Raw genomic sequence first — 16,361 nt, 5'->3', positions numbered from 1 at the left:
TATATATACAGTTGGCCTGTCTCATTCATTTCTGTGAAGAAAACTAAACTGTTATTTATTATATTTTAAACATAATATTACTATTATTATAAATAATATATAAACAGGATAAGGGCAGCTGAACAGCCTCGTCCTGCATTAGAAAAGTACAGTGTTAAAACAACCAAAGAGCTAATAGAACAATACCAAGCATCAGGGAGAAGAAAACACTGAATTTGACAAAAAAAGAAAAAGAAACTATGTATAAAAAAAATAATAATACAGACAGAGAAATGTATTAAAAGTTCCTAAAAATAAAGCCGAAAGAGCCGGCTCTTCTTGGTGAGCTGAGCCAAATGATGTGGCTCATTAAAAAGAGCCTGAATTCCCATCAACTAGAACAGACTTTCACAACATGTTAGTTAGTAGTCTGTGCCGGTGCTACTATCAATAGCAAGCCACCTGCAAAACTGGTGGTTGGGAAACACAGGGCGGAATTAATATCGGCCAATCAGAATTGAGGAAAAGCTTGACAGGCGTCCGGTTCGACCAATCGCTGAGCCGCGCTAGAAGCCGTCACACCACGGGATGGGCGGGGCTTCTTTAGCAATGACTCCATTCAATATGGAGGTACAGAAAATAGGCTGAGTCGCTCCTCTGCATCTCTGCGTCCTCACTCAGTTTTCGGCCACTTTTATCGCATTTCGGGGCACAAATAATGACCCCGTAGATGTCAACCGACAGGACTCCTTCACATACGTTTGACATATTTTACAAATGTCGTGTGAATGTCGGCGTTAATTGTTACTAGCCGACTAAACGTCCGTTAACAGTTCCAACTGTCATCAACGGTCAAACAGTTTGACAGTTTAAAAAACGGCCGTTAGCTTGTAAAAACCGTTAATCTACTCGACGCTTTCGACATCCGGATGACGGTCTAACTACTCCCGTTAATTTCCCGTTAAAGTAAATTACCCAAGTTTGTGCCCGTCTGGGACCGGCCGGCGGGTTTATTGGGTGAAAGGTGACATCGCTTCAGTCTGTTGACTCGGAGGTAAGTTGTGTTCAACGTCTGGATGTTAGCTAGCTAACGGTTAGTAGATACGTCACGATACGACTTTACTGTCAGTTTGCACTGAATTCATTTTGCATCCTTTAGACAGCTGTTTGAGACACGTACACATACAATAGACATCACGTTACGTTAGACCAGAGGTCAGCAAGCTGCAGCTCTGGAGCCACATGAGGCTCTTTAGCTCCTCTCCAGTGGATTTATAAAAAGAATAGTGGAAATGAATAACTGTTTTTTGTTTACATTTTCATTTGTATTCATCATTGTTGTAGGTCTATGGTACGACGGAGTATTAGGGCCACATCGAGGAAACAAATTTAATCTGAGATTTCAAGAATAATGTCATAATATTACGAGAATAAAGTCATTAGTTTACAAGAAAAAAAGTTGTAGTATTATGAGAATAAAGTCATTAGTTTAGGAGAAAAAAGTTGTAATATTATGAGAATAAAGTCAGAATATTATAAAGTAATAATTTATTACTAGTTATAATATATATAATATTACTATTAATAGTTATAGTTATTTAGTTTTTTCTCGTAAAGTTATGACTTCTCTTAATATTACGACTTTCTTCTTGTAATATGACTTAATTCTCAGATTTTGATTTGGCTATAAAGTTTAGTTTTAAGTTTTACAGATATACTACTGAGCCAGGCTGTACTGCAGTACAACAGGACACTGAATCACTGAACCAAAAATAGAAAAATAATCTGGCTACTGGCTCCAAATGATCTGAGTCTGTGAGGAAAGTAAACGTCGCACGACCTGAGTATTTGTATGTGTAACAGCTTAAATGTGAGCTGGTTATGTGGGATAACTTTGAGCTATTATCTTTAAAGTTTGTATGAACTTGTGTGTACCACTCTCTCCTAAAAGAAGCCCATCTTTCTCCCTTTTTTTCCCCCCTCTCACCATCCATGACAAGAATGCACAATGCGGCGAGTGTCTCAGCCTCTCTGGGGTCCATGGGACTGTTGCGTCTCTTTGGGGTGTCCTGGTCCTGGAGCCTGGCAGCAGGCCTTGGTGTTTATCTGGGCACAAGGAGCTGGAAGTACTTCTACATTGCAGCACGCACAGCCAAGAGAGACATCATGTAAGTTAGTCCCAAATATATGCTTTTTGTGGTTTCAGTTCAATCAATTCAAACTTTATTTCAGACACACAGGAAGTGTCCATGGCAAGAAAAGAAAAGAAAACATAACAAGATAAAACCACAGCTATTCATCATTCAATTAAAAAGAAACAGCCATTCATATGTAGGCAGCTTGGATGAGTACCAAGTGCAGTTCTTGCTTGGGCTGCTTAAAGCCATCCCTCCAGTGTATTTTTGTTATTTCTGTGATATTTCATATTTAGATTCAAGATTTCAAGATTCAAGATGTTTATTGTCACTCCGGTTATACAAGTAAAATCATGTAAAATTCTTTTTGCTTGGAAGCTCCATTAAAAATAATAAGTTATATTACAATTATAAAAGGAAAAATACTTTGTACAAGGCATATTAAGAACATATACATTAAGAACATAAACAGTATATACAGTATAAGATATATGATTGAGTTACTTTTTGTGTGAGAAGATGTTGTATGAATTATCTATTTAAAAGTCTGATGGCCTTTTATTTGAGTCATTTCCAGACTAAGTTGATAAGCCACACTGTTTGCCAAAATTTGTATCTTTATGACAAATAATTTTGTCCTCAAAGTTTAAAAAAGAAGGTCGTTGGTAAAATGGGAATATGACTTATGACTATAGTAGAAGCTGAAGGTCATACGTCATCATCCAAGCTAGCGCAGGCGCACTCATGCTCGTTTGAGTCTGTGCAGCAAACTGATAAATCTGTTTGTCTGTCTTTTTAGCTAGTTAGGTGTAGTTAGCTAGCCCAACATGTCGCATTAGCTAACTGAGGGTTTTCATTTCATTTTTTTAGTGTCCTCCACCTTAGTTTAGTGTGTTTATTTTCACAATGGCATTTGTGGCGCTGTGATGACAGACTTGATGACAGCGTCTGTCCTGCAGTGGTTTGACTTTTGAAAATTAGAGCCAATGAAAATGTGGGACATCGTCTCAATATGTGGGACAAGGGATAAAAATGCTGTAGAGTCCCTCGTAAAGTGGGAGACCTGGTCACCCTAAAACAAAGGCGTGCAGAAAGCTCTAAATAATGAACATTTTACATTTACAGAACACATACTGAACTTCCGAAGCAACATATTTGCCTGAGCATATAATTTACAGTGCTGCCGATAGATATCTCTATCATCATTCCAATCATCAGTGAGAAAATGGCCACGGTTTACATCCTACTTACCTCTTTTCTCCCTCCTCTGACCCCCAGTGGCCTCTATGTGCTGTTGAGAGTGAAGGTGGCTTTGTGGCGCTACATGCGCAATGGAAGTAACATACCTTCCATATTCGCCCAGACGGTAAAACGTCACCCAGATAAACCAGCACTGATATACGAGGCCACAGGGGAAACTTGGACCTTCGCCCAGCTGGACGAGCTGTCAAATGCTGTTGCCCACTGGGCGAGAGGTCAGGGGTGGGTCTCCGGGGACGTGGTGGCCCTCTTCATGGAGAGCAGGCCGTTGCAGGTGGCGCTCTGGCTGGGCTTGGCCAAGGTCGGGGTGGAAGCTGCGCTCATCAACTTCAACCTCCGCCATGATTCCCTCCTGCACTGCATCGGGGTATCGGGGTCACGGGCGATTGTGTTTGGAGCGGAGCTGGCTGATGGTAAGAATTTGTTTAACAAGGTAGGAAATTAGGTTTTAATTCTGAATCAATGGAGGGGTCACATTATACAATGCTGTTTTTACAGGACAATATCTTACCTCTTATTCAGTAAATCATTTTAGAAGCAGATGATTACTAAACTCTGCAACACATTCATTTGTAAGACAGGGCTGCAACTAACGATCATTTTCTTTTAATTCATTCAATTCAATCAATTCATCTGACGATCATTTTCTCGATTAATCGATTAACTGTTTGGTTCATTAAATGTCAGAAATTGGTGAAAAATATCGATCAGTGTTTCCCAAAGCCCAAGATGACGTCCTCAACTCAAATATATTGAGTTTACTGTCATAGAAGACTAAAGAAACCAGTAAATATTCACATTGAAGAAGCTGGAATCAGACAATTTTGACTTTTTTTTTTCCTAAAAAAGTACTCAAATCGATTATCAAAATAGTTGGCAATTATTTTAATACCTGACAACTAATCGATTAATTGTTGCAGCTCTAGAGTAAGATCATGTGAGGTTGTCAACATTTCGTCCTGTGGTGTCACACTTATTCATATGTTAATTGTGTGTGGAGCATAAACTGTAATAATGACTGTGTCTCCATTATGTCATGTGGTCAGGACGTGTTGTTGGTGATCACAGTGCCAGTAAAACTCCTCCTATGTCATCTCTTTTTAAAATAACATTTGATTCTGTTGGTTCTCTGTTACAATACAAACACATCACTCCTTTGTCTCTGTGGTTTCTCTGTGTGTGGGTTTGTGTGTGTGTGTCTTTACTATATTTACTGTGAATGTTTGAATTATTTGACCAGCACACCATTTGTTCCTCAGATGTCAGTTTTCTCTGCCTTTGTCTGTGATGTTTCAGTTTTAAAGGCATCTTGGCTTCAGAAACCAAATTATAATTCGTTTGAAATACAAAAAGGATCATTCACTGAAGTTTCATTGTTACAGCATATAATTACATTAATTTCACTCACAATATTAATAATGTATTTATTCAAACTAAAATGAATAAACTAACCTGACTCCTGTCCCATCTCTGTCCTGTTCAGCCATGTTTGAGGTCAGTTCCTCCATCGCTCAGTCCATGGTACGGTTTAGTACGGGGGAACTCAGTGCAGAACATCTGGCCCGACTGGCTGCTCAACCTCTGGACCCAGTTTTAGCCTCTTCACCTCGACATCCTCCTTCACCTTGTGTTCCCCCGAAAGGCATGAACGGTGAGTATTTTATATATCACTGAACTCCGCTGTGACTCTGTCTAAGACTTAATCTGTATATTAATTAGTGGTTTCCCTTTAAATACCCTCTTCAAACTATTTCCTTATACTGTGTTTGGCTGATAACCTTTTGTTTTTGTTTTTTTTGCTCTATTTTGAATTCCCAAAGTGTAAATGGACTTGGTAAATGGACTTGGACTTATATAGCGCTTTTCTAGTCTTCCGACCACTCAAAGCGCTTTACACTACATGTCAGTATTCACCCATTCACACACACATTCATACACTGATGGCAGAGGCTACTAAGGTGCCAACTTTGCCCATCAGGATTTAATCTAAATACTCATTCACACACCGATGGCAATGCCTCCGGGAGCAATTTGGGGTTAAGTGTCTTGCTCAAGGACACATCGACATGTGACCCGGAGCAGCCGGGGATCGAACCACCGACCTTCCGATTGGTGGACAACCTGCTCTACCCTCTGAGCCACAGCTGCCTGTGTGTGTGTCCACAGTAATTCATTTTTGTCACTCTGCTGTCTAGTTTCTGATCTGAAATTGTTTCCCAGTAATTATGTGACTCAGGGTTATTATAGTAAACTAAAACTGAATATCCTTCAAGAAAAACTAAAGCTAAACTAAAACAATATTGCCTGGTTAAAAACAACAGATAGAGATATCTGTAATTCAGTTTTGACCATCCCAAATAACAGTTACAGGTATCTCCAACGTCATTATGACTAGTCAGAATTGTTGTGCATGACGTTGCTCATGCAAGGCCATTGGATATTGGCCCAACAAAGCATTTGAACAGTGTTAGCAGAAGCTTTTGCTTGTTGGAAAGATTAAAAAAAAAGTTGGAAAGATATTCACAGATGCAACTTCCTGGATCAGTAACTCCTAGGTTTTAACCTAACATGGTTAAAACACAAACGACGGCTCTTTCTAACCGTAGTAAGGTAGACAACGAGCTACAACCTCATTTTAATCAAAACTAGCCGTCCTCCGAGCTGGACACATAACATCGGTCTCTATGTGCAGCCGGCTGTGAGACGAGTGCTCAGGGACTGATGTGGATAAGATAGTTAGAAAATGACATGAAATAAAAAGAGCTTATCATCAAGGAATTTGTGGCGAACGAGAGCTTCATTCACTAGAGAGTTGTGGTAGAAATTTACAGCGTATTGTAGATTTATTGTCTCTAAACACGCTTTATAAACCCATACGGCTGCAGTGCAGCGCCAGTGTGTTTGAATAGCTTCCGCTGACGTAATTCCAGATATCTGCAACATCATTTCACCTTGTCAAAACTCCAGTTAGAGATATCTACAACGTCATTCTAACTAAATTCAGTTGCGTTATCTCTAATGAATATCCAGTCTAGCTATTAAATGTTAATATATATATATATATATATATATATATATATATATATATATATCAGGATGTCTTGCCTGAAAATCAACATTTTTGAGAAATAATCTGGAAAATTGGGAGGGCAGATCAGTGTTAAGTACGCTTTTTAGTGCTTTGTGAAACTGTGCCCAGAAAGGTACTATCACTCCCAACATATATGCCAGCGATTTGCTTCCCAAAACCACACTTTGTCCAACATTTGGCATCCCCTTCAGCAAAATGTGCATTCACACACTTCCACCAAAACTCCGGGCACATTTGAAAGTTGGTGCATTTCCATTTGCATTGAAATTTACACACATCCAGCCAGTCCTCATTTGATATTGAAAGATTCTGTTTTCACTGTTCCAGCAGTGACTGAAATGCTGTTAAGACGCCTGTATGGATCTTAAACTTGCTGTGTGCAATTGTAATGCTCTACTGTATTCTCTTCTGCAGACCGTCTATTTTATATTTACACCTCCGGAACCACGGGAATGCCCAAGGCTGCCATTGTGGTACACAGTCGGTACGTTACTCACATAAAAGCTTCACTCTTCTTAAGGGTCGTTACAGCTAATGATGGATGTCTGAGAATCTCTCCTGTGTTACCACAACAGTTACTACAGAATTGCTGCTTTTGGGTATTTCGCCTTTCGCATGAGTCCTGTTGACGTCATCTATGACTGCCTGCCTCTCTACCACTCAGCAGGTATGTGATGGCAGGCTCCAGCTCTTCACCAATACAGTCTCCCTCTTTAGGTTTGCATAACCGAAGTGTTAGCTTTCTCTTCTCGCCAGGTAACATCATGGGGGTCGGTCAGTGTCTGATCCACGGCCTCACTGTGGTAGTGAAGAAGAAATTCTCTGCCAGCCGCTTCTGGGAAGATTGCATTAAGTACAACTGCACTGTAAGAGCTTATGCTGGGAAAACATTGAGAAGTGGCACATTTTATGAAATCAATAACTATAAAACATTTATTTTGCCACAATAACAACACTGCTCTCCCGTTGCAGGTGGTGCAGTATATCGGGGAAATCTGCCGCTACCTCCTGTCTCAGCCAGTACGGCCGTCAGAAAAAGGCCACAAAGTTCGGCTGGCGGTGGGGAACGGGTTGCGCCCCAGTGTGTGGGAGGCCTTCACGGAGCGTTTTAGGGTGGCGCAGATTGGCGAGTTCTACGGAGCAACTGAATGCAACTGCAGCATCGCCAACATGGATGGCAAGGTCAGCAATCACTGTGTGTGTCTTCACTGATTAAATGTGAGTTGGATCAGAGTTTATCAGAGTTGTTGTCCTGCCAGGTTGGAGCCTGCGGATTCAACAGTCGCATTCTCCCCAACGTGTACCCGATCCGTCTGGTGAGGGTGGACGAGGACAGCATGGAGCTGGTTCGCGACAGCCGGGGGCTCTGTGTGCCTTGTCGCCCTGGTAACTAACACTAATACTACTACTACAATAAGGCTTTTGTATGTATGTGATTGTTAACTGTGTTGATCTTCTGAAAGCACCCCGTTAGACTCCTCCATGTCTTGCAGGGGAGCCGGGGCTTCTGGTGGGTCGTATCAACCAACAGGACCCGTTACGGCGTTTTGACGGCTACGCTAACCAGGATGCTACAAGGAAGAAGATCGCTCACAATGTCTTCAAGAAAAATGATTCTGCATATTTATCAGGTTACTAATCCTTTTTATTTCTTAAAAATAAATATTTATATTGCACCACAAGACTCATCTCAGCATGCATTGCTCATTTTAAAAATCTTTTTAAGTGTTCAAGAAAAAGAAAGCCTAAAAATAAAGGCGATGTTGGATTGCCAAGCTTCCTTTTGTCAGTTCTCAGTCGGGGTTATGTGTGATGATTGTTTAGCTATGCTTTGACCAGACATGGAGGGGTTTTTTCCCCGATTATTTTTATATCCATATGTCTACCCTAGGTGACGTGCTGGTGATGGATGACATGGGCTACATGTACTTCCGTGACCGTGGCGGTGACACGTTCCGCTGGCGAGGAGAAAACGTCTCCACCACCGAGGTGGAGGGCGTGCTCAGCGGTCTTCTGGGTCAGACTGACGTGGCTGTGTATGGCGTGGCCGTGCCAGGTGATGGTTAAACTCTGCTTTCAGCATCACATTGGGACCATAATTCTCTTTAATGCCTGACGAGCGTTTATCTCCATGTGTCGTACCAGGTGTGGAAGGTAAAGCGGGCATGGCTGCCATCGCAGACACCACAGGGAGTTTTGACTGCAACAGTTTCTTGCAGAACGTCCAGCAAGCTCTTCCTTCGTATGCTCGCCCCATGTTCCTGCGAATCTCCCCACATGTGGACACCACAGGTCAGTGGCACATCCAGATAAATAATCAAGTGACAGACTTAAAAAAACATCTTTGTTTGCCTCTCACACATCGGCGTTCGAGCGCCATGTGTGAACTGTTCAAAGTCGTGAGCCGACGCTCGCCAATGCCTCGCAGACACTTTCCCGATATCTAGCATGCTAAATATCTTGACCTGTTGGAGACTCCGGCCACAAGCTACAGCAAATGAGAACGCAAGACAAGGGTTGAGAGGAAACCTGGGGAAGAAGGGGTCGCCTGTAACAATAGGAACTTACTATATGTGTTGCATTTGCAACACGGAGCAAAGTTGTTGTTGTTGTACCTAGAGGAATAATGGTAAAAACGAGTGCAGGCACTGGTGGAAACAGGCTATTTTGTGAACACGTGATAACAACATCAGCAATGTGTCTCGCGTATGGTATCACGTCATTTACCGTGTGTTTCTTGAGTGTTTTCGGGACAAAACGTAGTTTGGAGATCTCATCAGGGATTCCTCCCGGTGAAAGATCTTGTAAGGAGTGACATAAAGACTCCCAATTACAAGACAGCAAGTTGTGTGACTTTGAAAGTCGTGTAGTGTGAACTTGGATTTACACTGGGTGCTTTTGTATGTTGCTTTGATCTAAAACGTGGATGTTTGTCTGCAGAATGAACCGTTTCAGAGATGTTGCTATAGCTGCAGGCAATCAGGAGACACTCGTAAGCACCGGTGAATATTTGGGTTTAATCCGTCCCTCACGAGTTACAAAACACACTTCAACAAAACAGCTCTCCATTATCCGTCTGCAGCCGTTCAGTTTTTCTTTGAGTGGAAGTTGTTGACCCTTCACACACATTTAACAGGATAAAATAAGCCATCAGCAGTTGTTGTGTGCGTCCGGTACCGGGAGAATTTGCACAGAAAGGAAAAGAAACGGAGCTGTGTACTCTTGCGGCTCCTGGCAACAAACTGTGGAGTCTAGGGGCAAGGAGTGTCATCTCTTGCTACGTTCACTTGCACTCGGAATTCAGAGTTTTGCCATTTTTCATATATGTTTTAATCAGATTGTCCAAAACTGGGGTAGCAAGGCATTTTTTAGGGGTGGTAGCTGGTACACTTACCTAATATCCCTCCTGAGTTCATAAAAATACGAACCATCACTGATGATTTCATATCCACAAATCTTAATCTATTTTATGTTTCTCCACATTCCTACATAGGTACATTTAAAATCCAGAAAACCAGGCTGCAGAGGGAGGGATACGACCCACGTCTCACCACTGACCAGATCTACCTTTTGAACACTAGAGCCGTGTGTTATGAGGCTGTAGACGAGGAGCTATACAACGCTATAGCGGAGGGAAGAATGTCTCTATGACATGGAGGCCGTAGCAGGTCAGTGAAGGTGCCTCAGTTAAAGAGATGCTGTAGAGAGGGGATGCACACGCTGGTGTCTTGGTGCACCACCTGCATGGATTTTAACCTTTCAGGGAACTGAGTTGAGAGGACTACTTACATAGAGGCAGATTGTTACAGATGATGTTTTAACACTGTATGAGTAACACACCAGGACATAATGTGAGGGCATTTATTCCCTTTTAATAACATGTTTTTAATTATTAAATGAACACCTCAAAAAGCCTTTGAGCATCACCGCACATAGAGTGGGTATCTCCCACAACAACCCATATGAAGTAGGATACACATTACAGTAATGTGGTTAGGACAGCGTGGGGTAGCATCAAGTCAAACTGTTATAGGGTATATTCCCATTTATGAAATATGCTGCAAGTATACAGTAGGTCTTTGTAGGTTTAAGCAATACTTGAGTGTGAAGCTATGAAATTAATGATGTGTGTTTTTAAGACCAGACTCCAACATGCAGTACATGTGGCTACTAGAGAAAACACTAACCATAGAGTCTTTTTTAAATGCAATGGAAAACTAACCTCACTTGTCATGTTTGAACCTCTGAGCAACACTGGCACAGGTTTGCAAATACACAAGAGTTAATCTAATGTGCCTTATATGAAACATCAGATCTGTTTCAAATGTTTTTATGCTTTCGTTGGAGAGGAACTCAAAAGATTGTGAAAATCACAGTAGTGATTTTGTGTCATGCAAAGCTGAGTCACACATAGTGACTGTCATTTTATGTAACAAATCTTATCAGTGTAGTAATATATTGGTGTTGCAGCTATTTACAATTTCAAAAACTCCCAGACTACATTTTTTTTTGTTGTAACTCAAATTAAATATTTTAAAACATTTCTGTTTCGTGTCATTCATTCAAAAAACTTAAAGGTACTCAATGCGAGATTGGGAGCAGTTCAATTACCTCTGCGCGGCTCTCAACATCACAACATGTATCATGTAGGCTACTGTCTTTGAGAGAGTGACAGAGAGAGACCACATTTTCCCAATAATCACATTTGATCGCCCGGTTGCAAGCACGCAGCCCCGCTCCACAGGCGCAGCTCGCAGTTTTGCCCGACGCACTTTGCCCACACCTGTAGCGACGCGTCTGTGTGATCAGATCCTAACTGTGTTAGCCTGGTTGGGAACCGGAGGGTGGGCGCTACATTTCTGCGATGATGCCATCGGTTGGGACAGCGTTATCAGCTGTAATCGCTGTTGTAAGAGCAGAGCAGAATAGCGGGCGTGAGCTAGCCAGTGGGGGACGCTCACATGCAGTAAAGGGGATGCGTGGCCGGCCCGGCTGTTCAACAAAGCGAGGAGAAGCGAGGATTACAACACATACAGAGGGAGAGCGACTTCATTCTCTGCTCAGGTAAACATTACTCCTCTATATCTTTACATAGACAATAGTTGTTTGCTGTTATATTAATGCTCTAGGTATCGTATAGAGAACCTTTAAGAGCTACATTTTTTTTCTGCTTTCTTGGCAATGTAGTGCTGTAATTCCCCACAATCGTCTCTTGCAAAAGAAAAAAAATATCACCTTCACAAGCCCTTGATTTCTTTCATTGCATTATATTTATACAAACAATGTTTTGTAACGTGCCTTCAATGTGAATTAGTCTATTGACAAGAGTATCCTTGTGGGAAGGAGCTTCAGTGGATGTTCTTTGCAGGCAGAGCAGAAGTAGGGATAGGCTCTGGGTGTGACGACACCTGTGAAGGCGTAGAGAGGCGCTCTCTCTCCGGGGTCGTAAAAGGTCACCTTGCCTCTGTCCATGTCTAAAACTACTCTGATCACTTCTGGCTTCTTCGTCATGTTCAGCGGCTCCCATGGTGCCGTGCAGGCCTTGTGCTCTGCATTGCGAAACCTTATCGTCCAGAATCCCCCTGCTGGCGTCAGCACGTGCTTGCCCTTCCTGTTGATGGAGTCGCTGGCTACTCCCACCACCCAGTAGGTGTTGTCCTTCACCTCCACGTCCCAACTGTGGCGTCCAGAGGTGTAGCCCTCGGCGGCCAGCATCTCGGCGCTGATGTCGAAGCGTTCTGGGTTGTTTGGCAGCTTGAAAATCTGGGTGGAGTTCTGCACGACTGTGAGATCCTCTGAGAGGATGAAGCAGCTGGCTGCTGTGTTTGGATCCAGAATCACAGGATCTGGAGAGGAAAAGAAGTTACTAATGTGGCAGGAAAAGAGCTGGTCAGTAAAACATGGTGTTTGAAGAACTCACTATATTTAATGATGCTCTTCATCTTCTCCCACACTTTATATTTCAGAGAGCCCAGGTGCTTGGGCACATCAATCAGACCACCAGAAACCATTTGTGGATCAGCAGAAGGTCGCCAGGTTCTGATAAGATACTTCAGCAGTTAATTGATGAGAATTGCGTCTGTAGAGCGATATCCTAAAAATATGCTTAAAGAGGACCTGTTATGCTCATTTTCAGATGCATACTTGTATTTTGTGTTTCTACTAGAAAATGTTAACATGCTGTAATGTTCAAAAAACGCTTTATTTTTCTCATGCCGGCTGTGCTGCAGCACCTCTTTTTACCCTCCGTATGAATCAATCTGTTTGAGCTCCTGGGTAAAGCATAATAGGTCCTCTTTAACTGGATCCTAGATGTGGTATTAACACTTACCTCTTTATTGTTTCCTTGTAATTCTGAAAACAAAATTGAAGAGAACAACTTAGAGACCATTTCTGTTTCCGATTTGTTGTTCGACTTGTCTGGAGCAGCATCTTGCCTACCTTAAGAAATGGGATGTCTTTAGAGTTCATCTCCTGCTCCACTAATCTGATGGTGTTGGACAGAGATGAAATTTCATTGTTCATCTCCTCAAACCTCTGGTTGACCATCAGATTCTTCTGATCCTCCTCGGCCCTCAAAGCCGAGAGTCTGGCGGCCTCCAGCTCCTTCAGGAAGCGGTGAAGGGCGTCAAACTCCTCTCTGATCTGTGTCTCGGTGTGTTCAACCTGGCTCTGGAAAGAGAGACAGTGATTGATGGGTAATCATTGCCTCCACACCGTGGCTTTCACAGTAACATGATGTAATGACAGTACCTTGACATGTTCTGCCATTTCCTCACAGACCGTTTTTGCCTTCCTGTACAGCTGCAGTTTCTCTTTCAAAGTCAGCAGCGCGTTCTTCAGTTCCTCCTGAAAAGTCAGTGACAAGGCATCGACACTTAAAAACAAGGTCATTCTGGCGGACGGCCCAGCTGTCGGCACAATGTGGGGCTTTCAGCTGCCACATACTCTTCTATAGACGGCACTCAAAGCTGCACAATGCATCAGATTAAAGGGGCAAATCTATGAGACAGGATCGAATGCCCTGGTGACATTAGCAAAATTGAGCTCATGCAACTTTGAATCAAGACAAGGACATAATATAATCAATAGATTTCACATTAGGTTTCTCGAGAGAGAAGAATGAGGAGCAGAATGAATGTAGCGTCACAGAAACCTTGTGGGAATCATGTTTCAGTCCTCTCCGGACCCCGACGGCAAACCAAAAATATGAATCTATTATTAGAAAGTGAATGAACTCCGCCAAACACTTTCACACATATCAGCATATCAGGCCTAGAGAAGCACAAATCAAATTAAAAAGAAAAACAGTGACAAACAATATATTATAATGTATTTTCAAAGTGTTGATAAGCTGTAAATTAATATATTTAATATTAGTAGTTAAATACAACTTCTTCTATTTGTTGAATGATGGATAGCTTTTGAGATTTCATTTGTAAAATTTGCAAAACAACATAATAGTGAGCAATTTGACGTTGAAAATGTGTTTAATAGATGTATATTATACGTCCATTTGTCTGTAGACGTTTAGTTTAGATTAAGGTTATTCAAGGTTGAAAAGTGAAAGTTTAGTAGACATCTAGTCTTAACCTAGGCGTCGTTTCAATCTGTGTATATGACAAAAAATGAACAGTTATACTGTAAACACGGGTGTGCAGTGCTTATGTTAAATATTTACAGCTTTTTATGCATTTTTAAAACATGTAATGATGTTTTTAAAATATGATCTATAGCTAATAAATCAGATCTAAAGCATAGAGGCAATGTTGAAAAGACGCCCTGTGGATATTATGTTGTTGACCTTACTAGTCTATAAAGAAATCCATCGAATTCAGCATCCAAACAATGTGACAAATATTCATTCTTTCCAGTTTTACCAAGTTTTTGGTAATTCCAGATTTCCCAAGCAGCTGATTGCTGAAGATATGCAGCTCAAAGGACGACCGACCCTCTAACTTTAACTCACCTTACAGTCATGAGCACCTTCCCCAATGGGATAGAGCCTGTGCCCCTTGTGTTCAACTGCTTTCCCACATACACCACAGATTGGCTCCAAGTCCTCCAGACAGAACAACGTGAGCTTTTCCCCGTGCTCCTTACAAGCCTCTGGGTCATTATGGCTTCTGTCCTCCTTGAAGGATTGGCAGGACTTGTCCAGCATGGCGCTCATCACGATCTGCTCCATGGAGGACCGGCGCCCGCACAGAGGACAGCTGTGTGAATCTCCACTGCCTTGTGTCCCCCGGCTGTCTTTCAGGCAGGCTTTACAGAACCTGTGTCTGCAAGTGAGCACCACAGGCTGACTGAGGATGTGTCCACAGATTGGACAGGAAAGGTCGTCCTAGAGATGAGCGTGTCTGGTGGCCATTCTTCTTCACGGGGGGCTTTGATGAGCAGGCAGGATTGGAGGCCCCTCCCATGTCTCTGGACTGGAAGGCCACCTCATATTGACCTCATGAATAAGTGTTGATACCTCAGCTCCCTAAAGGCATATCCCGTGTTATGCTTGTCTTGTGTCGAGCATGCTCGTCGCACTTTCTCAAATAAACACCCCATGCCACAAAAAGACAACCTGGCTTAACATTTAAGAGACGGTCTCTGTGCAGATTAGAGCAAACGGTAGCCTGTCTGAGCCCAATGGTGACAGAAGAGTGAATGGTATGCTATGATCACCTCTAAGTTATTTGAGGAGTCTGTTGAAACAACCTGTCACGTTGTAATGAAAGAGATTGCGGAGAAACAACGTCCCAAAAAAGACTCTGGGTGAGGCTATAAATAGAAGTAACCAATTTGGACTGAAGTTATGTGGGTAAAGCAGTGGCGGACTCGAGCTGTCTGAGGGGCAGGGGCGAAAAAAATACAAAGGGCACCAGCTGCATGCGGTGGTGCACCAGCTCGCAGAAAGATTTCTATCAGCCAGTATGGCACTGCATCGCATCTTCTTAATTTTAAGACCACCCTAGAGGGTACAAGTTTTCTCCATTTAAGGGCACCCTAAATGGCCCTGCATCACATTTTCTCCACTGGAAGGACACCCAAGAGGGCAATGCATCTTGTTTTCTCTACTGGAAGGACACCCTAGAGGGCACTGCATCGCGTTTTCTCTACTGGAAGGCCACCCAAGAGGGCACTGCTTCGCGTTTTCTCTACTGGAAGGCCACCCAAGAGGGCACTGCATCGCGTTTTCTCTGCTGGAAGGGCACCCAAGAGGGCACTGCATCACGTTTACTCCACTGGAAGGGCATCCAAGGTGGTACTTTATAATGTTTTCTCCATTTAAGAGCACCCTAGATGGCCCTGCACACGTTTTCTCTACTGGAATGCCACCCAAGAGGACACTGCATCATGTTTTCTCTACTGGAAAGGCACCCTAGAGGGCAATGCATCATGTTTTCTCTACTGGAAGGACACCCTAGAGGGCACTGTATCACGTTTTCTCCACTGGACGGGCACCCTAGAGAGCACTTTATCATGTTTTCTTCACTGGAAGGGCATCCAACGGGGCACTTTATCATGTTTTCTTCACTGGAAGGGCATCCAACGGGGCACTTTATCATGTTTTCTCCATTTAAGGGCACCCTAGAGGGCGCTGCATAATGTTTTATCAACCATAGGGTCACTTTTGCTGTGTTTATTTCATGGGGTCGTCCCCCTGCCCCCTCCCTGAGTCCACCGGTGGGGTAAAGAAATGTCTTCCTGCTGAATTTTCAGAGTTAGGTTTAGCTTTGGGTAACAGCTTTTTAAGAATAGACACATGGTTATTTTAAAAATAGCATAGAGTCAAAACCCCAAAACACAAAACTGTATTAGGGTATTTCAAAGCAAGGTGTTAACTCAGTGGCATGGTTGTATGAAAGATTCATTTGTTAATTTCAAAAGAATGTAACAGGAAG

At 42.6% G+C, this 16,361-nt stretch overlaps 2 protein-coding genes across 2 annotated transcripts; one reads left to right on the top strand and one right to left on the bottom strand.

Moving 5' to 3' along the window:
* The first annotated feature begins 547 nt into the window (after positions 1-547).
* slc27a1a (solute carrier family 27 member 1a) lies at positions 548-11,007 on the top strand. The gene is made up of 13 exons (XM_074656417.1): positions 548-1,033; positions 1,980-2,147; positions 3,393-3,787; positions 4,858-5,025; positions 6,880-6,949; positions 7,041-7,132; positions 7,222-7,331; positions 7,438-7,647; positions 7,725-7,851; positions 7,959-8,096; positions 8,357-8,521; positions 8,611-8,757; positions 9,959-11,007. Exons 2-13 carry the CDS (start codon positions 1,981-1,983, stop codon positions 10,114-10,116), a joined length of 1,947 nt encoding a protein of 648 aa, XP_074512518.1. The 5' UTR covers positions 548-1,033; position 1,980; the 3' UTR covers positions 10,117-11,007.
* Positions 11,008-11,712: 705 nt separating this feature from the next.
* trim35-13 (tripartite motif containing 35-13) lies at positions 11,713-15,120 on the bottom strand. The gene is made up of 6 exons (XM_074656420.1): positions 14,435-15,120; positions 13,219-13,314; positions 12,907-13,137; positions 12,797-12,819; positions 12,386-12,504; positions 11,713-12,311 (listed from the first exon to the last, which is right to left on the bottom strand). The coding sequence occupies exons 1-6, from the start codon at positions 14,651-14,653 to the stop codon at positions 11,776-11,778; spliced, it is 1,224 nt and encodes a 407-aa protein (XP_074512521.1). The 5' UTR covers positions 14,654-15,120; the 3' UTR covers positions 11,713-11,775.
* Between the last annotated feature and the right edge of the window lie 1,241 nt (positions 15,121-16,361).

The sequence above is a fragment of the Sebastes fasciatus genome, chromosome 13 (genome assembly GCF_043250625.1).
Source record: "Sebastes fasciatus isolate fSebFas1 chromosome 13, fSebFas1.pri, whole genome shotgun sequence".
Taxonomy (NCBI): domain Eukaryota; kingdom Metazoa; phylum Chordata; class Actinopteri; order Perciformes; family Sebastidae; genus Sebastes; species Sebastes fasciatus.
This window is presented reverse-complemented; position numbering and strand designations above follow the sequence as displayed.

Bases quoted from the DNA above. Each gene is read 5' to 3' on its own strand.
- slc27a1a (XM_074656417.1), top strand. From the start codon at position 1,981: ATGCACAATGCGGCGAGTGTCTCAGCCTCTCTGGGGTCCATGGGACTG. The intron at 2,148-3,392 runs GTAAGTTAGTCC...TCTGACCCCCAG, and splicing joins ACAGCCAAGAGAGACATCAT to TGGCCTCTATGTGCTGTTGA. The intron at 7,648-7,724 runs GTCAGCAATCAC...TTGTCCTGCCAG, and splicing joins TCGCCAACATGGATGGCAAG to GTTGGAGCCTGCGGATTCAA.
- trim35-13 (XM_074656420.1), bottom strand. From the start codon at position 14,653: ATGGAGCAGATCGTGATGAGCGCCATGCTGGACAAGTCCTGCCAATCC. The intron at 12,820-12,906 runs GTAGGCAAGATG...TTTTGTTTTCAG, and splicing joins AAGACATCCCATTTCTTAAG to AATTACAAGGAAACAATAAA. The intron at 12,312-12,385 runs GTGAGTTCTTCA...TTTCCTCTCCAG, and splicing joins GAAGAGCATCATTAAATATA to ATCCTGTGATTCTGGATCCA.